This window comes from Gopherus evgoodei, chromosome 1 (assembly GCF_007399415.2).
Source record: "Gopherus evgoodei ecotype Sinaloan lineage chromosome 1, rGopEvg1_v1.p, whole genome shotgun sequence".
Classification (NCBI taxonomy): Eukaryota; Metazoa; Chordata; order Testudines; family Testudinidae; genus Gopherus; species Gopherus evgoodei.
Genome location: NC_044322.1, coordinates 137,770,707 through 137,798,323, shown reverse-complemented (window position 1 = coordinate 137,798,323; position 27,617 = coordinate 137,770,707). Strand labels below are relative to the sequence as shown.

The 27,617-nt window shown below is 43.7% G+C and overlaps 1 protein-coding gene across 1 annotated transcript in view; it reads left to right on the top strand.

Moving 5' to 3' along the window:
* The window catches only part of ACE2 (angiotensin I converting enzyme 2), a 45,857-nt gene extending 18,590 nt beyond the window's left edge, over positions 1–27,267 (top strand). The window contains exons 7-18 of the mRNA XM_030552021.1: positions 494–591; positions 2,632–2,801; positions 5,069–5,295; positions 6,011–6,155; positions 9,506–9,604; positions 10,417–10,539; positions 10,853–11,025; positions 12,621–12,679; positions 19,416–19,516; positions 23,294–23,410; positions 26,453–26,647; positions 27,097–27,267. Coding sequence (XP_030407881.1) covers positions 494–591; positions 2,632–2,801; positions 5,069–5,295; positions 6,011–6,155; positions 9,506–9,604; positions 10,417–10,539; positions 10,853–11,025; positions 12,621–12,679; positions 19,416–19,516; positions 23,294–23,410; positions 26,453–26,647; positions 27,097–27,214 — 1,625 coding nt within the window. The 3' untranslated portion in view covers positions 27,215–27,267. The remainder of the gene's footprint in view (positions 1–493; positions 592–2,631; positions 2,802–5,068; positions 5,296–6,010; positions 6,156–9,505; positions 9,605–10,416; positions 10,540–10,852; positions 11,026–12,620; positions 12,680–19,415; positions 19,517–23,293; positions 23,411–26,452; positions 26,648–27,096) is intronic.
* Positions 27,268–27,617: the final 350 nt, after the last annotated feature.

Genomic DNA, 27,617 nt, shown 5'->3' with positions numbered 1-27,617 from the left:
ATATGGTAAGAGGTAATTTATCTCAGGGAATGATGATGTTTGCTTTTCATTGAAGAAATTAGCACCTTTGAGGTTGAAATAATTTTAGTATGGCAAATAAAACTATATTTTTTACATATTTTCTAAAATATTCCACTTGTGATGTCATTATATTAAGTATATCCTGTCTATGTCTGTCCATCTGTTGTCTCATACTTAGATTTTAAGCTCTTGGAACAGGGGCAATTGTGTTCTGTCTTTGTACATCCATGACTGGGGCTCCTAGGAGCTAAAATAATAAATAATAATAATAATAATGTGCCTGATGCAAAGCCCATTAACGTTAATGTAAGGACTTCCATTAATTCCAATGGGCTTTGCTTCAAGCCATAGCTTACATGTGTGAAAATCTTTACGCCTATTATGATACAAACCCAACACTCTGATGATGACTTTGAGCATGGCAGATAGTATGCTATTTAATTAATTTGTAACTTTCCCTTCTCTGTTGAAGGTGACATGTGGGGTAGATTTTGGACTAATTTGTATGCCTTGACAGTCCCCTATCCCAACAAACCAAACATTGATGTAACTTCTGAAATGGTTAAAAAGGTAAGACTTCTAATGAGATGTCAAGCAGTAATTGGCTGCGTTGCAAATATGGTTTTGCTGTGATACTCATGGTTCTTTAAATGACAGTTTTTGGTAGTATATTAAATGGAATACTTGAGCCATCCCCCTGGAAACCAGGGCTGGCCTTAGGTATAGTCATGATTCAGGCATAGAATTATTTACTACACTCCCTTTATTGTTTCCTTTACTCTTTCCCTGTGTTTATCCATTCCCTTCCCATCTGTTCCCCTCCCCCTCACTATTCCCTTCCCTGTCTCTCTCTCTCTCCATCCTCTTCCACTGTCTAGTCTCAGCTCCAACTCCCTTTCCCTCTTCTGCATCTGTTCCACAAGATATAGTTTGTGTCTAAAAATCCCAGGAAATAAAATCCCACCTAAGAAGTCATTGCACTAACAAGACGTTTGCCCTGGCCAATCTGCTTGTATGTTGTATCCTTTTCCCCAACTCTGCCAGCCTTGTGTCTTTCGACTGTAAGCTGGAAGGACAGTGTCTGTCTCTTCTGTGTTGCACAGTGCCTAGCACAATAGAGCCCTGAACCTGGCTGGGGCCTCGAGGCGTAATAACACCACCAATAATAATGTTCTGTGATGTTTAGTCAAATGTTTGTAGATTTGCCTGAATTTCATTCATTTTACAAAAAACAATCAGGAGAGCTTCATATTTAACTATTTTTCCTAAGCATACCCACTTCCTGGATAGGAAGCTCCACTAATATGGCCCCATTGCCAGAGTACCTGAACCCGATCTTTAATGGATTGATCCTCACAACACCCTGCTGAGATAGGGAAGTTCTGTTATCCCCATTTTACAGGTGGGGAATTTAGGCACAGGGACACAAGGAGTTTCTCTACACAGTGAAGCCCAGTGTGCTGTAAGCTAGGTGTGGATTTACAACTGCTCACTAACTCTCCAGGTGGACTCTTACTGCACATTGCTAGTGAGGACGCACTCCACCGACACAATGAGCACGGTGTGGACATGCAAGATCGCTTTGCTTAATTTGGAGGCTCGATATCGACTTACATAAATATGTCGACTTAACTTTGTAGTGTAGACACGGCCTGAGAGTGCCCTCAGGTGGCTTAGCTTAGTACACTTGCAAAGTGCATTAAGCTAATGTGCACAAAGGCAGTCTCAGTACGCAGTAAGAGTATCCGCACTGGGAATTAGTGCAGAAGAGCTAGTGCACGCCAGCTCCTGTGAGCTTTCCAACCCCCCTCCTCCCATGTAGACAAGCCCTAAGTGACTTGCCCAATGTCACCTGGATGTCTATAGCAGAGAAGGGAATTCAGTCCAGATCATCTGTGTCTCAGGCTAACACCCTCACTGGACTTTCCTACCCCCCTAATTTTAAAGCCTGTGACTTTATGGCTTTATCAAAGTTAGGCTAATAAAGAGCTCCCCCTACTTAGAATAAATAAAATTGCAGAATGAAATTCAAATGAAGGTTTTTAAACTAATTTTCAAGTATAGTTATGATCAGATAAGGGATTCTAAAATCAAACCTTTTTTTACTCAGCTCTGTTGTCTATTTGTATTCTGAGTTACAGATCCAATTTCCCTTTCACCTGGTTTTACAACACTGCCATTCCACTCCCTTCAACAAGTTACTCCTGACTTACACCACTGAGAGGGGAGAATTGGACCCTATATCTGTGTACATTTCTGACAAAACTAAGTTTTTACTACTTTTCACTCTTATTAATGCTTTTCTGTTCTGGCTCATGCATTATCAATGGACTAGCTTTGACTGCGGAAACCTGATTATTGATGGTGATCCATGCGCCAGCTTGCCTCAACTCCCGTAGTGAGTTTTCAGGACTGGCAGTAAGCTACTCACTTACTTGCAAACTGTAAGACTTTGATTTGAAGTCATTGAGATATAATAAGTGTGGGGACTGTGATGCTGTTTTTCAAAGTCACTTTTCAGAATAGAATCTGTTCTACTGGACTGTGAGAAATATCTAGCCATACAATGATTGGCTAATATTATAAGTGAATTCTTATTGTCTGTTTCAGAATTGGGATGCAACAAAAATATTTAAGGCTGCTGAGGATTTTTTCATCTCTGTTGGCCTCTATGCAATGACTGAAGGCTTCTGGAACAATTCTATGATTACAGAGCCTAACGATGGCAGAAAGGTTGTTTGCCATCCTACAGCTTGGGATATGGGAAAAAAGGATTATAGGTACTGTAACGTTTGTAACTCTTTCCTTTGAGCGCTTATAGAATCTTCACATTTCTCTTCAAAGATGTAAAAGGCTGTTATGAAAAAGGCAGTGATCTCTTGTTCTCCAGGTCTAGTAAGGTTAGGACAAACAGTAATTGGCTTAGTTTGTAGCAAGAGAGATCTGGGTTAGATAAGTGGAAAAAACTTTCCAACTAGAAGTGTGGTTAAGTACTAGCACATGTTATCAAGGGAGGTTGTGGAATCCTGGTCACTGGAGGTTTTTAAAATGAGATTAGACAAATGCTTGTCAGGGATGATCTAGGTCCTGCCTCAGCACAGCGGGCTAGACCAGATGACCTCTTGAGGTCCCTTCCAGCTTTACATTTCTATGATTCTTTGCTATCTAGTCAAGTGCACCAGGGCAAACTGCTATTTTAATTTTATCTTTTCCTTACTTCTCTAATATTTTTGGTAGGGGGCAGATTTAGGGTGGTTAGGGGAATCTAAACTGGATTTTGTAATCTCTTTCTGTAAAATCAATGGGCTACTCTCTTCTATTAAACAGAAGATTGTGTTTATATTCATATAAATTAGTGATAGAACAACTGTGTTGGGTGACATCAACAAAATTATCAAAAAAGTACAGTGCTTAGCTGGGGCTAGGTGGAATTTTTAGTGAAAATTTTAGTGAAAATTTATCCCCATGTATCTGCTATCAGTGAGAATGTGAATTTATATACGAGACCCATTGGAGCATCTTCCCTTGAAATTAATGGTACTGTAGTTACCAATATCCTGCAAGGAGAGAATTGGATCAGTGGTGGGTCACTAGTTATCAGTCATTGATCTAGGGGTGAAAATTTCTAGTCCTGGACCATCTACCAATGTAATTTGGTGGCAGTGAAGGGAAGCCATATTTGAGGGAAAAAAGAAAAATTTGTCTGTTGGGGTTTTATGAAATAGCAGTTGTATGAAGGTGCTCAGAGGTGTGAAACATCAAGAGTAGCTTTGGGTGAGATGGATTAATGAGCAGAGTCCAGGGGAGGTGATCCATTGCATGATACATTCAGCTCATCACACGCTTTCATAATTTAGCACACGGATGTCACTATATGCTGTATGTAGTTTGTCCTTAAATGCCACTTTATAAACATTATATAGTGAGGCCTCAGTACCCACATGAGGTGAGCAGAAATTATCATTATCATCATCTCCATTTCACACATGGGGTAACAAACAGGAGTTAAATGACAGAGTGTGTGGCAGAGAGAAGATTAGAAAGCAGGTCTCTTGCCTGCTATGCCTTATGTCTTATTCACAGATCATAATGGTCCCCAGGCAAATCGTGTCTTAGCTACCCCAACTGTAAAATGTGGCAAATGGTGCTTATCCATCCCTATAAAGTGTTCTGAGATCAAGAGATAGAAAACTGTTGCCATAGATGGGTACAAAGTACCATCTACAGCAGGAAATAGACACACAGAAAGGGTATTTAATTTGCTTGGAAGGCGCTGTGTTCAAGTGGATTATACAGAGGCTTAGCAGAGAAAGGAAACCTGGGTGTAGAGATTTTGGTTTCAAAACGAACTTTCTGTGACTTGGCCATGTCCTGTAACTTCAGAGATAAGCTACCTTTCTCTAAGGTGCAAAGCCTCCTGGAGCTCCCCCAGTGTTGATGTAACTCTGTGCCACACCTTACTCAGGGCTGTATGCAGTTTGCACAGTCCAGCTAGTCATAAGGGTGCAATAAAGCCTTAAATCTCCATGTAGCAGCAGAAGTGTTAATAATATGTATCGACAAAAAAATGGATGTGTTCAATGTGCATCTCTACATGTCTAAACACTCAGGCTAAAAACAGTTCTATATGTGTAGCCAATTTTTGTTCATTTCTTACTGTATTATCCAACCAACTATGTAAACTTGCCAACAGAGATTTTCCTTAATAAGCATGGTTAATGTGCCAGCTTTCAGAGTTCAGCCATTTTTTACTTCTCTGCATAGAAAATGCATGGCAATATTCTTTTTACCTCTGCAGAATTTAATAATAGCCAAAAGAATTTTACTTAAAACTTTCCCCAAAAATCGCCTTTAGGAAGGGATCAAACATTGAACAGACCCAAAGGTGAATGTTTTAGAAAACGATGAACGTGAAATACACCAGGGGGTTAGTAAGTGAGTTATTTAAGCTGTTTTGCAGCCACAACTACAGCATCCAGTACCAAACAAATAGTATAACTCTGCCAGTGTCTTTATTTAATTTTAAATGCTTTGCATTGGAATGCAGGATCAAGATGTGCACTAAAGTGAATATGGATGACTTCTTGACGGCACATCATGAGATGGGGCATATAGAGTATGATATGGCATATTCCAACCTCTCTTATCTGCTAAGAAGTGGAGCTAATGAAGGATTTCATGAAGCAGTAGGAGAAATCATGTCACTGTCGGCAGCTACTCCAAAGCATTTGAAATCACTTGACCTTCTAGAATCTACTTTTCAGGAAGACAATGGTAACTAATAAAAATGTATTCATGCCATATTTTGTAGCAGAGTATGAGTAAGTTTGTAAGACGAGTGAGTTACTTAAATGCTTTTGAGATTTCCATCTCAGTTACATATCACAGTATGCTCATTTCCAAAATGACTTCCTGATCCAGGAAGCAGTTATTTATAAGGTGCCACTCATTTAATGCTACTGCAAGAATTTAAATTGGTAGTTCTTCACTACCTTCAGAATTGAAAATTATTGAGGAAATCATCACAGCACAGTAAGGTTAGTGGTGGTCCTTGTACTTTCTTTACATAAAGCTATGCAAATCTATATCAAAATGTTGGATTTGTCTGACTTGTCCAGCTGAATATTAGATGATGAAGATAAGCCTAAATCAAATCCCTCAATCCAAAATCCTCCAAAATTTAGATTAGGATTTGGATCCGAACTCTTGAGCCCAGGCCCATCTCAACTAAATAAATACAACCAAATAATGTTGCAACAAAAGCCACAGGGATTATGAATGTTTAGAAAGTAGAACTGGAGCAAAAAGAGAAAAAAATGTACAAATTTCCATAACAATATCTTCCTGGGTTTCTTTGGTTTTTTTTGTGTTTCACTAAAATTTTCTAAGCAGATGTACTCATTAGCTACGTATGGTGAAGGAAGCAACATTAATAGCCTGGTCATGTATTCATCATCACCTTAACAGTTACATTGTGCTCTTTTTTCAGAAACGGATATCAACTTCCTACTCAAACAAGCCCTCACTATTGTTGGAACAATGCCTTTTACTTACATGCTAGAGAAGTGGCGATGGATGGTATTTAGAGGTGACATTCCAAAAGATGAGTGGATGAAGAAGTGGTGGGAGATGAAGTAAGTGTGGGGAAACAGGAAGAAGAACTTTTGGGAAAGAGGGTTTAAGGGTTTGTTCAGTTTTCATTTGCAGGAGTACAAGAGACATCAGGGAAGTAGAGGGGAGTGCCAAATTATTTAGCAAAGTAAACAGATCTGTCACAGTGGCACTGAAATGCTATCCACTGGTAGGTGATGTTCTTGGTCTTCATACACCTGTGTGGACTAAATGTCTGCAGTTTCAGAGATTAGGTATGCTGAAATAGATCTGTCTCCATGGTACAGTTTGGGAAATCAGCTCTTCAGAAGTCAAAAAAGGAGCTATATTTCATCTCCACTCCAAAGGCACAGCAGAAAAGAGACCTGCTTTCTAATCCCATCTCTGTCACAGACCCACAAAACTTCTCAGTGTTTCACAGTTACCCCATGTGTGAAATGGAGATGATAATAGTATTCACCTATCTAATAGGATCTTGCTCAACATTACTAATGCACTTTCTGGGGCCTGCTCCCAAGTCCATTCAATGTAATGGGTTTCTGTCACAGGGTTCACAACTCACCGCTGTGGAACATGTAGCTCATGACCAGTCTGATGCTCTCTTGTTTGGTGTCTCATCCCATGGTGTCACTCACACTCTCTTTCTGGAGTCAGGTTACCTCCTTTTCACCAGTCCAGGTGCTCCCTCTTCATAGCTTGGCCCTTTGGCCAGGTCGCTATAGTCCTCCTCTTCTGGGGTATCAAAGTCCCATTGAATGGCTGTCCTAGGCCGTTTTCTGCTCCACTGCCCTGTCTGTGCCACTTCCTCAGTGACTAGGAGAGAACCCAGGCCTGCCCACTAGCCCGGGTACCAGGCAGGGATCCTATAACCAGTGGCCAAGGTCGGCACTGTCCAAAACCTTGCTGTTCTTTCCTTGGACTCCTTCCCACTTTGCTTCTGTCAGGCTTCTTTTCCATCCTCCTTTGGGTATGCCCACCTCCTTCCGTTTTGCACCGCATGGTCTCTCTCTCTCTCTTTTTCATCAGATTACTCCCTCTTTATCACCCAGGGTATTCCTTTTTCATGGCTTGGCCCTGTGGTCAGGTCACTATAATCCTCTCCTTCTGGGAGATCAATGTCTCATTGGATGACTATCCTAGGCAGTCTTCTGCTCCATTGCCCACCCTGTGCTACTTCCCCAGTGGCTGGTAGGGGAACCCAGGCCTGCCCATTATGCCGGGTTCCAGCCCAGGGACCCTACAACCAGCAGCTAAATTCTGCACTATCCAAAACCTTGCTGCTGTTTCCCTGGGCTGCTTCCTACTTCATCCCTATCAGGCTCCTTTTCAGCCCTCCTCTGGATATGCCCTTCCCTCAGGGCCTGAATCCCAGGGCTTCAGTTCATCCCCAGTTTCTTCCTTTTCCCCTCTAAGCCCAGAAAGTGACTAACAGCCTTCCTTCCCTACTGCAGCCCACCTCTTACTTTCTCCTTCCTGGTTTTATAGCAGTTTAGCCTGGACTTCATCATCAATTAGAGCTTTTCAACCCTGACTGGTGCATCTTGTCACAAGGCTAATTGGCCCTTCTCTCTATTCAGGCCTTGCATGGGGTAGACACCTCATCATGGTGTCTTTGGTTCAATGGGCTATGCATCAGACCCATGATGAGTGGTGTATGAAGCCAATTGATTGTGGAATATTTTACAACAATGATTTTACCTTTCCTACCCCATCCTAGCATAAATCCTTTGGTTTTTAATCCTTTGGTTTTTAATCTTTTATGTCAAAAGGCCATATCCTGCTATTCATTTTGAAGCAGTGCCACCATTGACATCACTGTGAGTTCTGTGGTATTGATCTCAAAGGTGAAAAAAGTTAGCCATGTTATAAACTCTTTCACAGTCCAACATTAAAAGATAGATACTTAGGTTTGGAGTTTGGAGTTTTTTTCTACAGAAGCCTTGGTTTTACTCAGTTCCTTAGCAAACACCCAAAAGCATTCATTCTAAAGTTGAAACACGTGGAAGAAGAATAAATTAAAACAAGTACTTATACTGAAAATAACATTGAGTGATATGCAAATTTAACTTAAACCTTTAAAGTTTCACTCCATTTGGAGGCAAACTATCAGAGTCTTCTATTTGTAGAACAAACTTTCTTTGATGAAAAGAAAAGGGTTAATTTCACTTTCAGTCATGTTGGGTAGAATGCATCCTGTTTCTAACAAACACACAGACACAAGGTAGAGGAGAGATGGGACAGAGAAGGTGAGGGAAATATGGCTTTTGTTGATGGCTTTGGAACACTGGAAGGCTGGTGAGTCACGAATGGATGCTTTGGCTGGCAGGCCAATCAGGGTACCTGTTGCTTGGACCGTGGTTCACATTCCGGTCCGGGACATAATCTGGTTGAGTCTTTTCTCCTTAAACAGGACAGGATTGTGGTCATCTAATCCCACTGTGCTGATGCAATGCAATTGATTTCAGGATTTGATGAAAAAATGAAGACTAAGAGATAGGATAGGAGGAAGGAGGAGAGGGTGAAAACAACACAAGACGAATGGAATAGAACAGGATCTTATGTGCCTTTGCAATTCTGGCAATTAAGTATCCCCACTGATGGGCTGAGGCCTGGATGTCATGATATGATTTCCAGGACTCACAGGTGAAAAACAAAGTTCTTTGAACGCTAGCAAGGCCTAGTGGCCTTCCTCTCAGGAAGAAAATCTGGTCAGCTCCTTCTATCATGGCATCAGAGAAGATGAGAGCAGACGAGACCAACTGGGATACAAGGTGGAAAATGAAATGAATTTTTTTTCAAAGCCTTTTTTTAAGAAACCCCCCAAGGGAAAAAGTGAGCAGCATAGTTCATCCCCTTTTATTTTGTCCACCAATTAGGCCAAATATCCGCCACACCAATTTTAGCTCATTAATTTCAGACTACACCTCTTCTGTTTTTACAAAGCTTCATTTCAATAGTCCTTGAGTGATATCAGTCACCTCTTTTTGTTTGGACTAGTCTAGTTGCTCTGCCTGCTTTTCTTGCATTTATTCATAACATTTATCATAAAAAACCTATTTACCATTGTTAATTTTCAAACTGGCAAAAAGTTACAGATTATTGTGACATTTTCACTCACTTCTTACATTTGAGTTTCCAGTCAGGGTTAAATGTTTAGGTCCAATAATCCCATGCACAGTAGTTCCATGCACAGATCAATAGTAGTTTAGGAGCCTAGTTTATTTAGCTTTGTTATGTCTGTATTTGGAAGGTAAGGGAGACGCCAACAGTGATGACTGCTACAAACAGCAGCTGTTATGTGGAAAGGTCAGTATATTTTTTCTCAAGAACTAGTAATGGAAATGCCTCTATTTTTTTCTCCCCCTATCCACAGGCGAGCAATAGTGGGTGTGGTTGAACCACTGCCTCATGATGAAACGTACTGTGACCCTGCTGCTCTGTTCCACGTGGCCAATGATTACTCTTTCATAAGGTATCCTTATCATCATCACTTAACTCCTAGATGACAAGCAGCAGTGTGCTAAATGCTTCATTTAGAGTGTTAAGGCCAAATCTTCTTTTGGTTAGGCCCTGGCCTAAAGCCTCCTGAAGTCAATGAGAATCTTTCCACTGACTTCAATGGGCTTTGGATCAGGCCCGCAGACTAGTTACATTTGTGGGGCCGGATTCTCACACGATGCAATGTGACTGGAGATGCCCAGTAGCAATTCCTTGCTATGCAGAGGAACTTTCTACACAGCAGTGTAATGTTGGTGGAGATGGCTCTGTTGTTTCCTATGCCAGCTGCCTCTCAGACCCTCCCCATAAGGGGAAGGAGGGAGCACCTTGGAAGTCCTTCACTGGAGTCAGGTTCCTAAAGAACCAGTGGAACAGGCCCTTGAAGATTCAGTAGCTAGTGCCAGTGACATACATTAGGGATGCCCCTGTACAGCCCTGACTCAGAGAGCTGCAGCTGGCTCCCTGGGGGTCCTCCATCCAATCAGTCCCAGCTGTGCTCAGCTGGAGTGGAGAAACAGAGTCTCTGCAACCCCGCTTACTCCAGCTAGGGCCCATTGTAACGGAGAACAAATCTTGGATCTTATGCTGTGTTTGTTTTTGGCGTTTGAACATTATCAAGGTGTTAGGCCCAGCCCGTCATTAGTGTTTTGTCTTTCTCTCCAAAATGCCCAGTGTCACTAGCAGAAGGGGTGATCTAAATTGCCGCTCATTCCAAAGGGCAGGGCTATTTGCTGCTCCAGTGTGAGCTGGGTAACACAAAGTATGGCTTTTTTTCTTTTCTTTTAGATATTACACAAGGACCATTTATCAGTTCCAGTTTCAGGAGGCACTTTGCAAGGCTGCTAACCATACAGGTCCTCTTTACACATGTGACATTACTAATTCCACGGCAGCTGGTCACAAACTGCGGTAACAAAGCACACAATTTGTTATATAAAAGGAGATTGAATATAACAGGGCCAAATTCATCCTGGCTGTAAAGCCACTTAAGTTACTGAAGCCAATGGGGTTACACCAGGGATAAACGTGGCTCTACATTAAAGTCTGTTTCCTCATCTAATTCCACTGGAGTTATGCAGATATATACCAGCTGAGGATCTGATCCATAGGGGTTTAGTCTCCTATCAATGAGAAGGGAATTTATTTGCATTAATATGCATGCGTACATATAATCTGTGCACAGATGGAACCTAGCAATAATTTTTGATCCTTCCACGTCTAGGGACATGCTTGTCTTAGGGAGATCACAACCCTGGACCCAGGCACTAGAAAGTATAACAGGAGAAAAGAAGATGAATGCAACACCCTTGCTCCACTACTTTGAACCCTTGCACCAGTGGCTGATAAAGAACAATAGTGGCAGATCTGTTGGTTGGAACACATTCTGGACTCCATGTGTGTAATGGTTTTATATGCAATTCAGAATGCCTGACAATACAACTTCTCCTCAACCTATGCCCCCTTTCTCTTTCTGCAGTTGTTGAATCTGGCAGTTGGGAGAGGCAACAGGCAAATTCTACTTCCCCAGGACCCAGCAGTAAGAGTTGCTCATGCAAAAGTGCATTGACTTCATCACTCCCAAAGCTGGAGAGTCAGCATACTTAGAGACCACGGTGGCCATCAACCACCTGTCACAGCTTTACCTGATTCCCAGAAACTGAGCACTTGACCCTGATAATGAATTATTGACAAAGGGCACTTTAAAAAGCTTTTTTACACCAGCAGTGCTAAAAACTCAGGATGGATAAACAGAATGAAGGGAGAATAGTGGTTTGGGTTTGTAGGTACTGATCAGTATCAGCTCTTCAGTTATAACCCTTGCTTGAGACTACTGAGCATGCTTCACATCTGCCAGGCTGGTGAGAACTCATCTAGGCTTTCGGTTATCAGAGCTGGAACAGCAATCAGGCTAGGGTGACCAGATATCCCTATTTTATAGGGACAGTCCCGATATTTGGGACATTGTCTTATACAGGCACCTATTACCCCATGTCCCAATTTTTCACACTTGCTATCTGGTCACCCTGGATCAGGCTCAAGGTGGGCAAACCAGTTTGGAATGTTAAATGTCATCTCTCCCTGGCTCTCCATTGCTGGCCATATCAAAAAGGATGCCCAAGAAGTGGGAGGAGGAATAAAATGCCTTATTCAACCCAGCATCACTACATCAAATGCTGAAGCACACGTGCCACACACCTGTAGCCACAGTCAGGGTGGGAGAATGCAGCATATCCTAGTGGCTGAGAACAGTGTTGTGTCTGATACCCTTATTAGCCCAGGGAAGGTAAAAACTATCAATAAAACAAAATCACCTCATCATCTCCAGGGTGGGTGCAAGGATGTTTCGCACCCTAGGCAAAACTTCTACCTTATGCCCCCACCCTGAGCCCTGTGGCAGCTCTCCACACCCCCTGCCGCCCTGAGGTGCCCCCCCTCAGTGGTAGCTCCCCCACTCCGCCCTGAGGCGCCCCCCTATGGCAGCTCCCCCCAGCCCGGGGAGCTGTGCTGCAGCTCCCTCCCAGCTCACCTCTGCTCCACCTCCTCCCTGAGCACGCCGTTGCCGCTCCACTTCTCCCACCTCCCAGCCTTGCAGCGCCAATCAGCTGTTTGGTGCCGCAAGCCTGGGAGGGAGAGAAGCAGAGCGGGGCGGCGTGCTCAGGGAAGGAGGCAGATCAGAGGTGAGCTGGGGTGGGGAATGGTTCCGCTGTGTGCTGTGCCCCCCTTTACTTGCTGCAGGCGGCCCTCCCTGAGCCCCCCTGTCCCAGGTCCCTCCACCTAAATGCCGACAATGACTGGGGCAGCCGAAGATCCGGACACTGCAGTCACCGCCGAAGGACCCGAAATATCGCCCCCCAAATGCTAGTGCCCTAGGTGACCACCTAGGTCGCCTAATAGGTTGCACTGGCCCTGATCGTCTCACTTGCTACACAGTAGTTTTATGGAAAAGACTTTGCAGTTCTGACACAATGCTTCTTTTCTTTTTAAATCAGATTCTAGCAATGCAATCAAAGTGAGGATCAGTCTGAAATCAGCACTTGGGAACAATGCAGTGAGTAAATCCAGATCAGTGTATTTGTTTGTTACTATTTTGTGTTTTGTTTAACAAATCATAAATCACCATGGAAATATCTAGCTGAATTCTATACGAGAGGTATTGGATGCTCTCTGTTACAAACAATATGATTGCTCTTTCTAGCAATTTGTTTGCATATTTGATGTCATTTTTCCAGGCCTTGATAAACCTTGCAAACCTCCTCACATCCTCCTCCCTGTCTATGCTCCAGCTCAGATGCCCAAATGTCCTTACTATTATGTTTCTGGAGTGCAGTAGCTAGTAGGCAAAGACGGTACTTCCCTCAACATCGTGCTGGAGGACTGGCTCACTGCTAACTCAGCCAATCTGCCAAAGCTGGACATTTGGCTGTGGATTTGCTCTTTATTCTAGATTTCCTTCTTCGTGTTACTCACAGTGGAACAGTGCACAGATGCCTCCTTCCTGTGAAAGGTTGTCATTGCTGTGAAAGCATGAGCATTTTTTCAAGTAAAATTGGGTCATCAGGCAGGTGCTTATTGCTTATGTATCCAAACACTCAAATTTGAAATTCAGATGAAATTCAGGAACCTATTGGTCTAGGAAGATTACACAAATGTGTTTTTATTTCTCACACAAACCCACACTCTTTCAGTTCTGTAACTCTCTTGCATGCAAGCCCAGTAAACTTTTTTTTGCTTCCTGTCCCCCTGAGTTGAATTAGATGTCATTCAGTGGTGATAGAAACACCACTAAAAGGCATCCATATTGCAACACTTTTATTAGCCATTATAGTTAATGCTTAACTTAACACCATTTTATGCCTGGTTTTTGTCATCATGTTCTTGTGTTGTGCAACTGAGTGGCTGTAAAACAATCTCATTTACAGTGCTTAATTTGAATGACTGTAAGATATGTTCCCCATCTGCAAAACAAACACATAAACATTGTCCACTAAATAAATTTCTGTGCTGACACTCCTTCTGCACAAGTAAATGATTCTGCAACCTTGTAGTTCAGCAAGGGATCTTGGTAACATGTGCTAACTAGTGTGCAGGCATGTTGGGAAGATTCCTACATAGGACTTGCTGCAGCTTACAATGGGACACATTCAACAATACAATTCAGCTGCTTTGTACTGCCCAAACATTGCAAAGCAGCCCAAATTCCAGTTTAACTGGTTGGCTATGCTGGGTTTACCACTGTTTTGCATCACCAGAGCAGCACAAAATAGCTAGAGAGTGTGCAAGTGAATCTGGCCTAATAAGTGCTAATTTGCAGCAGTCAAGAACATTAGGCTAATATGGAGATACACTGCTACCTTGATATAATGCTGTCCTTGGGTGCCAAAAAATCTTACTGTGTTATATTGAACTTGCTTTGATCCACTGGAGTGTGCAGCCCCCAGAGCACTCCTTTACCATGTTATATCCAAATTTGTGTTATATCAGGTCATGTATATGTATCTTATAGAACTGGAAGGGACCTTGCAAGGTTATTGAGTTCAGTCCCCTGCCTTCACAGCAGGGCCAAGTACTGTCCCTGACAGATTTTTGCCCCAGATCCCTAAGTAGCCCTCTCAAGAATTGAACTCACAACCCTGGGTTTAGCAGGCCAATGCTCAAACCACTGAGCTGTCCCTCCCCCTGTTAGGGGAGGGGGCCCCTCTGATTCAAACATGAAGTAATGTACATTTTTCCTGAATGAAGGAACAACTTCACAGTATCTTACTGGTGCTTAGAAGTGGGGCTAAGCTCACATCAAACTGCCTGTATTAGAGCATCTCATGGTCACAGCTGTCAGAGAAGGAGTCCTGTATCAAGTCTGGGACTGACTGTGCAATGGAGATAGTGTAATGTGAGCCTGGGAGTGACTATGGGCCTAATCCTGTGCCCATCAAAGTCAGTGACATTGCTGCTTTATGTCACTGAGCACAGCTTCAGGCATCATGCTAATGCCTGGGTTAAGCCTCTAGCCATCTCCCTTGTGTGCTACATGGTCCAGTCCCGCAGCCAGTGTAATTTAGTGTAGCTCGGCTGAAGTCAGTGGAGCTACTCTGACTTACACTAGCCGAGGGTCTGGCTCAATAGTTTTAGGAGCCTGAACAGCCTTAGCCAGCTGTTGTACAGTGTAAAAGCTCTGCTTCTTCTCACCTGCCAAGCCTGACTTCTGAATCCTTTCTAAATATGGCAGCAGCTATATTGTATTACACTTGACACACTGGTGCTGTTACAAGTCCAGGAAAGATTGAGGCATTCCCTTTCAGTTATGGAAATACTACAAAGTTAACTGAGGCACAGTGGATTTTGTGAAAAAAGTAGAGAACCAAGTATCAGAGGGGTAGCCATGTTAGTCTGGATCTGTAAAAGCAGCTAAGAGTCCTGTGGCATCTTATAGACTAACAGACATATTGGCGCATGAGCTTTCGTGAGTGAATACTCACTTCGTCGGATGCACCCACAAAAGCTCATGCTCCAATACGTCTGTTAGTCTACAAGGTGCCACAGGACTCTTTGCTGCTTTTATAAATTGAGAATGAACTTCATTATCTGTTTACTACAGCTTATGTTAAAGAAGCTGCTTGTTTGGAACAGCACATATAACTTAAATCTATTGCACCTAAGCATCTGTTTAGAATGTACTGATGTCTCAGGCGACATTGATCAGGTAGAGACACTTGCAGCTTTGCTCTAGCTGTGACCTTACTAGAGTGTCTGAGAGAGAAAAAAATATATTTAAAAGACTGCCAGGACCAGTCCTTTTGAACTCAATTAATTTCTGCCAACTGCAGACAGAATATTTCATAAACCATTTAATATGAGGATCTGTCTCTTTTTTAAAAATCGACTGTTTTTTAAATGTTAACCTGAACCACTCTGTCAGCATCTTCTGTGCGATCACACCATAAAAGGCTGAAACACAAACTGCAAGGTCAGCAGCTTGTAGACAACTAAATGTATTTTAAAATGGAAATTTCTTCTAAAATTAGAGACCAAACTTACATTTTCTCTTACATAGCACATGAGATCTTTGTTTGAATACTTTTCTGAATGAAAACATCATAAAATAGTTTTATAGAAACAAGACAGATAATTAAAAAGCTAAAGAAACTACTAAATAGAACTGGTCAGGAAACAGATTTTTCCACACTGTGAAAATTTTTCAGATTTCCTAAACATTCATCCTGAAAACCAAAATTTTGAAATTTTTTGCAAAACAAAATTTGAAAAATAATTTATTTTCAGTCAATCAGAATGTTTTGTTTGGATAAATCTGAAATGTGGTGGTTTTGATTCTGGCCCTTTTAAACATTTTTATATAAATAAAGTACATTTCAAAACAAGGTCATTTTGAATTACAAATTAAACCTTTTTGTTCTGAAAATGTCAAAACAGGACATTTTGCCATTTTCATTTTTTTTTATTTTCTAAATGAAATGTTGAAATCGATACAATTTCATGAAAATAAATCAGTTTAGTTGAAACAGCATTTTGCAATGGAAAACCATTTCAACAAAAATTTTCCAGCCAGCTCTACCGCCAAATATGAAAAGTGGTGGTTGTGGAATCAAACTCTATTAATACACTGGGTTCTTTTAGGGGGTGGAAAATAGATATTGTAGAGTATAAAGGGGCAAAGGATGAAAGGAAAATTAGAAAAAAGCAAACTCAATGACATGATGGATCGGGGCGGCTCTAGCTTTTTTGTATCAGAGGGGTAGCTGTGTTAGTCTGGATCTGTAAAAGCAGCAAAGAATCCTGTGTCACCTTATAGACTAACAGATGTTTAGCTTTTTTGCCACCTCAAGCATGGTAGGCAGGCTGCCTTCAGCGGCACACCTGCAGGGTGTCCCCAGTCCTGCGGATTCAGCGGTTTGCCTGCAGGAGGTCCGCCTGTCCTGCGGCTTCGGTGTACCCGCCACAGAATTGCTGCCGAATTCACAAGACCGGCAGGGCACCCCCCCACAGCTTGCTGCCCCAGGCATGCGCTTGGAATGCTGGTGCCTGGAGCCGCTGCTGTGCTGGATTGTGGTGGTAGCTACAGGAGAAAACAATGCTAACTCCTATGAATGCTTAAGTGAAGGCACTGATGTGTGTAGTATCAGCAAAATAATGAATGTACAATATACCAGAGCAGAGACAGCCCATACAACTATATCTTTCATTAATACTAAGCCCACGTCCAGACTAACCCGCGGCATCGGCGGGTTAAAATCGATTGCTCGGGAATCGATATATCGCGTCTAGTCTGGACGCGATGTATCGATCCCCGAGCGCGCTTACATCGATTCCGGAACTCCATCAACCCGAACGGAGTTCCGGAATCGACATGCAGAGCCGCGGACATCGATGCCGCGCCGTCTGGACAGGTGAGTACCTCGATTTTAGAAATTCGACTTCAGCTACGTTATTCACGTAGCTGAAGTTGCGTATCTAAAATCAATTTTAATACCCTAGTCTGGACATGGCCTAAGAGCCAGATCCTGGAGTACTATCTTTGCATGCTCAACACACCTCAGAAAGAGGTGTTTGTGGGCAATAGTGGCTTTAAGCCACCTTTATTGTCTCGTAAGGCCTGATCTGTAACTCACTGAAGTCAGTGCAAAGACTTCATTGGCTTCAACGGACTTTGGATCAGAACATTGTCCCTCTGAACTGAGCACTGAGTTTGTTCCTGGAACTAATGTAGATTCAAGTCAATGGAGCTGTGCTACACTATACTTGCTGAGGAATTGGTCTACTGACTGTGTCTGAGTTTAGAAGCAGCATTTCCTTCTGTTCTAGCTGAATCCACCATTCACTTCCATGGAGCTAGGCTGATATATACCAGCTGAAGATATGGCCCAATGTGTCCTCCTTTTATGAAATTCACTGCAGCGGGAGATCAGAGAGTTAAAAAATGTAGCTGTATTTTTTAAATTGCTATTATATAAGGGGTATCTAGAGTTTTATACCATGCCCATGAGCCTCATATCAGGGCTGAATAATATTACCAATAATAACATTTATGGGCATGCATGCTAAGATATGTGTAATCAAAGCTCTAGCTTCAGGTTATAAACTGATTGCGAAAGGTCAAAAATGAACTTTCCTTCCACGTACACCATTGCACAATTGCATAGGATACATTCTCAGTTATTGCTGGGTTTTTCCACCTGCACAAGCAGGGGCACCTGCCAGAGGTGAGCTATTTAACTTGATGCACCACTCTCTGTTTCTGTGTTCCACTGGAGTTAATATCTAACTTATCGTGTAGTTTGCTATGAAATACCACATATGCTGTGCTGTTTTTGAATCACTTGTCTGGTTTGAGGCACAAAAATCAATACATACCTTATGCAGAAACATCACTACAAAGAATTCTTAACAAGAAAAATACAAAGACAAAAACAACTCAGTTTCCTACTAAATGACTTGTTTATGTAGGAAATAATAGAATAGAAACCAGTGTCTAAATCAGAAAGTCCTTTCCCAGACAAAAGTCCCAATAACTCCAGTGGAAATACTCCTGGGTAAAGAATCCACAAGAGCTAGGATTTGGCCTCTCATTATTCTAAGCAAAAAAAACTTTTCAGCTATTATGAACCCTTGTGTTGAAATGGGACAGACGTTCCTCGTGCTATTTGTGGGATTCAGTCAGGACACAAAATAGCCTTAGGTGATAAATAACCTAAAATGACAGAACTTCAGATAGATGACAACACATTAAAAGATGATCAGGTTCAAAGGAACAGCATCAGCTGTGGACTAGATATGGGACTGGAATCCAGAAACCTCTGCATTCTGGGCTTGGCTCAGCAATTGACTCACTCAGGGTATGCGTATACTGAGATAAAAAACCTGTGGCACCCCCTTTCAGACCTGGGTCAGCTGACTCAGACTTGCAGGGCTCAGGTTGCCGGGCTAAAAGTTGCAATGTAAACATTCAGGCTTGGGCTGGAGTCTGATACACTCCCCTGTCCCAGGGTCTCTGGGCCCTGACTCCAACCCAAATCTGAACGTCTTCATTGCAGTTTTATAGCCCCACAGTTTGAACCCTGTGAGCTCGAGTCAGCTAACCTGGCTCAGCTGCTGCCTTGCCACAGGGCTTTTGTTGCAGTGTAGATGTACCCTCTGTGAGCTTCTTCACAACACTCCATAGGTATCATTTTCCCCATTTGTAAAATGGGGAAATCAATCACTTATCTATCTCGAAGGGAGTTATTAAGATTAATCAGATATTTGTAAGTCACTTAGGGCATGTAAAGTACCTTTGTACGTAAGTAAGTGGTGAGCCAAGACTTCCATTGTTCTGCTTGTTTTGTTACCTCATTCTCCCGCAATGTTTGTCCACCTCTTATGTGCTGCCTGGTAGAATGTCTATGAGATCTATGGGGTAGGAAATGTATTCTTTGTTTCCTTCTGTACTGCTCCTAGCTCAATGGAGCCCTGAGCCATGACTGGGATGTGATCCAAGTCAACACATTTTGAAAAGAAAAGTTGTTTTGAAATATTAAAATGAAAGAATTTTTTTGTTTGTTTGGTTTTTTGGCAGGGGTATGTTTGGTTTCCAACTAAAACAATTCGGCAGATTCAGCACCAAGTTACAAAATGTTTTGGTCAATCTGAAGCTGCATTTTCTGGCAAAAAAAAAAATGGCTAGCTGTAATTATAATTACTACTACTGAAGCAGTATTTTCAAAGTAATTGCTTAATGCATGGTAATTTTCAGCATAAATATAATCTCTATTGAAGGTCTGTTTTTTATATTGTAGTACAAATGGGATGGAAATGAATTATATTTATTCCAGTCATCGATTGCCTATGCCATGAGGAAGTATTTCTCAGAGGTCAAGAACCAGACTGTCCCATTCCAGTGAGTCATTTTGTTTGGCTATGCATGCTGTGAGCATACAGTACTGCTTTTGGTTCAGCAGGGATATGTATCGGTGGAATCGATTGTGATTTCTGTGTAATGTAGCTGGAGGAGGTCTGGTGGTTTCATACTAAAGGACATGAGGGCATTGGCTGGTCACAACAGGGGAGCCACTTGCTTTGCCTCATGCTGTTTAATCTTCAGAGAAAGTAAAACATCACCTGTGCAATAGTTAGATGATATTTTATTTTTGGATGTGGTAGATCACTGTAGTTTACCACTTACTAATGGTGAGATTTTATCATGAGAACAGCTACCCAAATGCTAACATGGGAATATGGCTATGATAGCCAAAGAACAGAGCAATAGAGATACCTTCTCTAGAGGAGAGACATTCCATTAAAAATAAAAACTGAAATTATATAAAATACTGGGCAACAATACTCGTATCAGATACATGATGCTGAATAGCCAAGGGATTTTGGACCCACAAAATGTGAGTCAATTGATCTGAATGAGTTGAAAAGTCCCTCACAATAAATAAATGCTCATCTAATTAAAATAAATGCTCATACTCTCATCTAATTTCATTTAAAAATAGACAGTCCTTTACTAACATAGGCTGTGAAATAGAAATAGATATTTTTACAAAAAAAACATTATTCTTGCTAAGTCTCTTTGAATGATTTTCAGATAGGCCTCTTTGGATGATTTTCTGAGGCTATCTACCTAATATATTTGATCACATTTATAGCACCTCAATCACCATTATGTCTAAGCTAAATTCTCAGCAGGGTCTAGGTGCAATAAAATGCTAGTTTTTATTCTCTGCAGTTCAAAGTGCAAGAAGCTGAGCTGAATTTTGCCCCAAACATGTGAGGGCAACCCTTCTGTCCTGTGCTTGGCCAGGTGCTTTAAGGCAGGGGTTCTCAACCATTTTCTTTCTGAGGCCCCCCAACATGCTATAAAAACTCAACGGCCCACCTGTGCCACAACAGGCTGTTTTTCTGCATATAAAAGCCAAGGCTGACATTAGAGGATAGCAAACAGGGCAGTTGCCTGGGGCCACAAACCACAGGGCGTCCCGTGTAGCTAAGCTGCTCAGGCTTCACCTTCATGCAGGGCTGGTGCAAGGATATTTTGCGCCCTCGGCAAAACTTCCACCTTGCGCCGCCCCAACCCCATGTGACATCGGTTCATTGAGGGGCAAATCGCAATGAGCCTTTATACCCCAGGGGCCAGCCTACCCAGGGGTTGCTCCCCAGACCAGGTTCCTCCCTCCCCACCACCTGAACTCCCCTGGAGGGTGCACAGCCCCCCTGTGAGCCCTCCCCACCCCACCCAGGTGGCCCCACCCTGAGTCCACTCACTGGCTTTGCCAGGCTTGGTCCGCTGCAGCAGCTCGGCAGGGAGGAGCCGCCTTCTGGAGGCACCGGAGAGCCAGAGCGACCCAGTTACGGTGGCAGCGAGACTCAGCCATGGAGGAGCTGGCGCGGCGCTGGGGAGCAGCAGCCCTGCAAAGGCTGTGGTGCCACTAGCAGGGAGCAGCCGCGCCCCTGCCCCTCTGGCCCAGGCTGCGGCCCGGCGACGCCCCTTCTGGGAGCTCCAGCAGCAGATGCATGCGGGCAGAGGCCCCTGTGCACCCCACTGGCTCCCCTCTCACCATGCTTGGACCCTGCAGCTCCCGGCCTGTGAGCCGTCGCCACTGCTGCCCCTCCCAGAGCAGGCTCAGGGCCCTGCACCCCGGCGGCAACTCACATGCCTGGGAGCTGCAGAGCCCAAGAGTGGCGAGTGGGGAACTGGGGAGCGGTTGGGGGCTGGTGCCCGCATGCATCGGCTGCAGGAGCCCCCAGGAGGAGGGGCACCAGACTGCAGCCTGAGCTGGAGGGGCAGGGATGCAGATACTCCCTGATAGTAGCACTGCTGCCTGCTGCCCCTCTGCACCGCGCCTGCTCCTCCATGGCTGGGGCTCACCGCCACTGCAAGTGGATCGCTCTGGCTCTTTGGTGCCTCTGGAAGGCGGCTTCTTCCTGACAAGCCAGGGTACCGCTTTTTGGCATCCCCAGGGCTGTCCTTAGGATTTATGGGGTCCTATGCAGTATTTTTAAACTGGTTCCCCAATGCCCCACAGCAGCCCGAGCTTGCAGCCCGGAGGGGGTGGGGGCAGAGGGACAAGGCAGAAAGAATAATAAGACACCCGGCCCGCCTCATGGTGGCAGAGAATCACAGTTCCCTGCAGAGACCCCTGTACCCTCTCTCTCACGCAGAATGGGCGTGCAGTAGGTACCTAATTAAAAGCACTCAACTTGAGAATAAAAAATGTCGGCCACAGGTCTTTGATATGCCTTGAAGTTTGTCAGACATTTATTTGCAAAAACTTTGTAGGAAGGGCGAGTCAGCTGTCTTGCTGAATACAAATATTAAATATTATGGAATGCATGATGCAGCTCTTCTCTGTTTTACATTTTCTTAATCAGATTACTACATATTTAACTCACTGAAACAGACATTTAAAATAATCAGTCACTGTGGTTTAGTGTGATCATAATAATGTTCATTGCTTTTAGAAAAAGGGAACACTAATTTATTGTGTGTGATCTCCGTAACAATAAACATGTTTATGAAATTCTACCAACTTTAAAAAAAATGTTTCCAAAGATTTTAGGCATAACAAATGATTGTATATCTTACTAAGGTACTGATTTTGCTAGAGGGTTCTCTTAAAACTAGTTCATCAGATAGTCAGAAGTAAAGAAAGGGAAAGACTTTGTCCAGCTTTCTGGAAGCAAAGGGCTGTTGTCCCTTTAAGGGCTCTCTTCAAGGTGGAGGGGCATGAACGGAGAAATGGATGGACAGAAAGGACAGGAAGACTTTGAAAGTAAGTTTTTTTACTGTGGTAATTAAAATGTGTATTTTAGGTAAGGGTGGTCTTTTGAAGAATTTATTTCAAAAACCATATGTCTGAATATCCAAGCATTTAAGGCTAAAGATGATTGTGCATCTAAAAATCTATGCAAGGATTTTTTTAGAGATGTGATTTTATAATCTTCACCAACTCACTAATGAAATATTTTGAAAGCAAATTTTAAACTAAGGTCCTGTAGAGTAACATGTTCTGAGTAAATATTACAGTCATGCACAACTGTGTGTCAGTACATTCAGAAACTGACTGTACACTTGGGGGTTGGCAAATGCCTGTTAAATGGCTTCATTACCCTTTGAATGGCTCTTTAACAGTTTCATTGTTGTGTAATAGGTCTGGCAGGCTGCCCCAAATTTTCAGGTGTCCTACCCAGCTGCCTATGCCTAAGGACAGCCCTGGGTGCCCCCAACCACTTGGCTACCTAGGCAACGGCCTAGTTTGCCTAGTGGTTGCACCGCTTGGCCTTCAGGCTTAGGTGGCAGGGCTGAACTTTGGCTTTTTGCCCTGATCCCCAGTGAGTCTAATGCCGGCCCTGTTAGTGGATCCCCTGAAAGCTGCTCGTGGCTCCCCCAGGGGGCCTCGGACCCTCGGTCGAGAACTGCTGCTTTAAGGGATTACACCAGTGGGTGCCTCAATCCTGGGGCAATGTATCTGTATCTAGAATTACTTAATAACACAAAACTGAAAGCTCAAGTGTTGATAAAAATATCTCTTCCAAGCAATGGACCCTTAAGTTGTGCTGCTAGGTGTTGTTTGTAGGTATAGTGGATGCAAGATTTTCATTCATGTGATTTTTATTTGGGGGTCTCTCTTTAATTATGAAACATTTTTTTAAAAAATATATTTCCCATCAGGAGCACAGATATCCATGTAGAGGCTGAAACACAAAGAATCTCCTTCTATTTTACTGTCAAAATGCCTGGTAATACCTCTGACATCGTTCCCAAAACTGAGGTGGAAACAGCCATCAGGTGAAATTTTGCTCTTAGAGGAAATAACATGAAAGAGGGTTGGAGCTGTATAAATACTCAAATGACTGAGGGAGGTGTTATAAGAAAGTGTGACTCAAAACTAAAATAAGGAAAAATTAGGATGAGAGAAATTGTCAAATGAAAAAAGATAAATAGCCAGTCTAATCTGATGTTGTTTTCAAAGCAGCCAATATAAGGCGACACAGAAAAGTTATGAAACTCCTAGAATACATTGAGTTGCACTGTACTGTGCCATGGAGAAGGTACATTTCTCCAACTGAAGCTGGTGACTAGCTTGTGCCCTGAACTTGAAGATAGATGACCAATGTAATTTTAACCTAACTAGTGTAAGTTCAGGTGCTATTTTTTAGCAGGACCTTCAGGATGATATGTTAGAAAGAAAGCCAGGTATGGGAGACTGTACAGAAGAGATCAAGGATGGAGAAGTAAATTTGTGATACTACCACAGAGACAATAAATTAAGCTGTGTGAACAATAAGGTTGTGGATGATAGATAGAGAAAAGAAGAGCGGACAAAGGACAAATCCCCGAGGGACTGGCTGGGGAGAATTAAAAACCAAAGGGGAGGTGCTGATGAGCAGTCAGAGAGGTTGGAAAACTAGGAGAGAATATGGCCAAAGAAGTTATGGTTTCTTGCAAACTTTGTCAAAAGCAACTGAAAGATCAAGAAAGATCAAGATGCAGAAAAGTACCTTAGACATGGCAGGAAAAGGCCCCTGGAGACTTTGGTGAGAGCATTTTTGATGGGGTGAAGAAGGCAAAATGCAAATTGCAAGGGATCCAAGAGGGAAACAGAGAAGGGGAAGTCAAGGCTGTGGTTGCATGCTGGGCATCTGTAGTTGGGCAGACTCACCCCTGCAGCACCTCCTGCTGGTCACTTCTGGGAATTAGCTCATTTCCAGCCAGGAGCACCCTCTGCAGGCCAGTGATCCACCTGTCCTTTTGGCCCCCATGTCCCACCCTGGACCCCGGTGCCCTTTTAATTGGGGGTGCTGACCCTGGCAGTACCCCACCACTCTGGGTCTCCCCTCCCTGGAAAACCTCCAACCCAGTACCCCCACTTTGCCTCTGTTTGGCTACTGCCCAGTCTCCATCTAGCCCCACTCATGGGGACAGACTGCAGTATCAGCCACTCATCATAGGTAAAGGGGTTTGGACCTGCTGCCTTTGCCTACCCCTGGGCTGCCCCCTGCAACTTCATGTACCTCTTTGCCTTATGCTAGGCCGCAGCCTGCGGCTTTCCAGGCAGGAGCTCCCAAGCTCCTCTGCCTTTCCCCACCCTGCTGCCCTCTAGGCACCTTGTTTCTAGCTTCTAAGCAGCCAGGCCCTTCTCCCTCTACAGGCAGAAGGAGAGTGTCTGGGTTTCTGGCTCACAGCCTTTTATATGGGCCAGCTGTGGCCCGATTGAGGTGTGGCCCAACTGAGGCCACTTCCCCAATCAGACCAGCTTTTAGAGCTACAGCTCTCAAGCCGAGCCAGGCTGCTTTTTAAACCCCTCAGGGCCGGAGCGGGTAACCAACCCGCTACAGCATCCAAGGCGGGCGTGTACTTGGCGCGGTTTACCCCTGTCCCAGACACCTGCCCTTTCTGTGGCGTGAGGGAGACCCTGGCGCATGTTTACTTAGAGTGCGCCAGGTTGCAGTCCCTACACCGGCTCCTCACAGCCATCCTCTTACGTTTCTGGTTACACTTTTCCCCTCACCTCCTTTTGTACGCACTCCCTATCCGTGGCCCCACAAAGTCCCGGGACCTCCTGGTCAACCTCCTCCTCGCCCTGGCGAAAAAGGCCATCTACGCGACCAGAGAGAGGAGGCTGGCCGATGGAGACCCCGGCGACTGTGGGGCTTGTTTCCGATCCATGGTCTGTTCACGCATCCGGGCGGAGTTCCTCTGGGCGGCGTCCACTGGCTCCCTTGACGCCTTCGAGGAGCAGTGGGCGCTGTCCGGGGTTCTCTGCTCGGTGTCCCCGTCAGGTTCCCTCCTTCTGACCCTTTGACCTCACTCCTGTCCCTGTTCTTTTATTAGTTGTCCCCCGAACTCAGTGGGTTCTGTGGCCCTGTGGTTCCTCCCCTTAGGCTGGGGGAGGATCCTTTAGCAGTGGGCGCCCAGACACCCAATAGGTACAGCATCCAAGGCGGGCGTGTACTTGGCGCGGTTTACCCCTGTCCTGGACACCTGCCCGTTCGGCCGCATGAGGGAGACCCTGGCGCATGTTTACTTAGAGTGCGCCAGGTTGCAGCCCCTACACCAGCTCCTCATTAACATCCTCTTACGTTTCTGGCTGCACTTTTCCCCTCACCTCTTTCTGTACACACTCTCTATCCGTGGCCCCACAAAGTCACAGAACCTCCTGGTCAACCTCCTCCTCGCCCTGGCTAAAAAGGCCATCCACGCAACCAGGGAGAGGAGGTTGGCTGATGGGGACTCCGGTGATAGTGGGGCTTGTTTCCGGTCCTTGGTCCTTTCACGTATCCGGGCGGAGTTCCTCTGGGCGGCGTCCACTGGCTCCCTTGACGCCTTCAGAATCAGTGGGGTTCTGAGGTCCTGTGCATCCTCCCCTTAGGCTGGGGGGGGGATCCTTTAGCAGTGGGCCCGCCCACTTCCTGGAAACCCAATAGGTACAGCATCCAAGGAACTTAGGGGTAAAGGGAAGGAGAGAGAGAGAGAGAGAGAGAGAGAGGATGCAAGTAGATAGTGCGGTCAAAGGGTTTCTTGTTTTGATTTGGCTATTAGGATTGGGGATACTATTGTGTATGGTAACAAATCTGAATATGTCAGTTCTGGTTACTACAGAAATTCAGGTGTTCAGTTACTGTCTTTGGAGCAGGAGCAAATCTGGCATGTCTTGCTGCTGTATGCCTGCAGTATCATGCCAGAAAGTATCACTCTAGTACTGAAGCAGCATCTTCAAGTAGAGTTCAACAGAAGTTTAGAATACCTAGATGATTATAAGGAATCCAAAAATCTTTGATTTGTTTGTGTTTAATTTATTCATCTATTTGATTGTGCTCTTGATGGCAGAATGTCTCGGGGACGAATCAATGAGGCTTTCAAACTGGATGACAAAACTCTGGAGTTTGAGGGTATTCTTCCAACACTGGCACCACCTTATGAACCACCTGTCACTGTCTGGCTAATACTGTTTGGGGTCGTCATGGGTGTGGCTGTGATTGGAGTCATTGTCTTGATCATTACTGGGCAGAGAGACCGAAGAAAGTAAGTAATATTTTTAATAATATATGCCAGCAGCGGAAGGCCTGGCAACTCAACATTATTGAAGCTAGTCCTGAAGATGGGTTTTCAGCAAGCCTAAATTGTTTATTTGGGTTCCAAGTCACCCTAGTGCACTGGAGGAGATGACCTACAATATGCTTTGCATGTCTTTTTTTTCCATAAGAATTATTTGAACCATAATTTTGATCCGAAACCAATACAACAAAGATTGGTTCATTGATTTACAACTTATTTGTTCAATGGTACTTCTACCATATGATGCCATATGACGTACCGCCTCGTGTTCCCATTAAAGTCAATAGGCCCAGTGTAATTCGTTTTGCAAACAAGTCACATGAAATACAGTATTTTTTTACAATAGTCTCTTATTAGAATCCAAAAGTACTTGATCAAATGCTTCCTATATATTAACAGTTTCTTTTTGCTTATAGGAGAAGGAAAGCAGGCACAGATGAGTTAGTACAAACCAACCCCATCAACCCTGAACCTGAGGATGGAGAAGTCAATCCAGCTTTTATACAAGATGAAGATCACCAAACATCATTTTAGAAAATAATGCAAATTCTTCATTTAAGTTTTTGTTTTCATTTTAGCTTCAACAACAGTGCATTGGAAAGACCAAAATAATTCAGATGTCATTAAACATTATGTAAAAGCAGCAAAGAATCCTCTGGCACCTTATAGACTAACAGACGTTTTGGAGCATGAGCTTTCATGGGTGAATACCCACTTCGTCAGATGCATGTTCGACTATGTGCATCTGACGAAGTGAGTATTCACCCACAAAAGCTCATGCTCCAAAACATTTGTTAGTCTATAAGGTGCCACAGGATTCTTTGCTGCTTTTACAGATCCAAACTAACACAGCTACCCCTCTGATATTAAACATTATGGATTCTGATATATTCAAGCAGTTGCCCATGTGCAGCCTAAGGCAAGTAAATGACTTGTT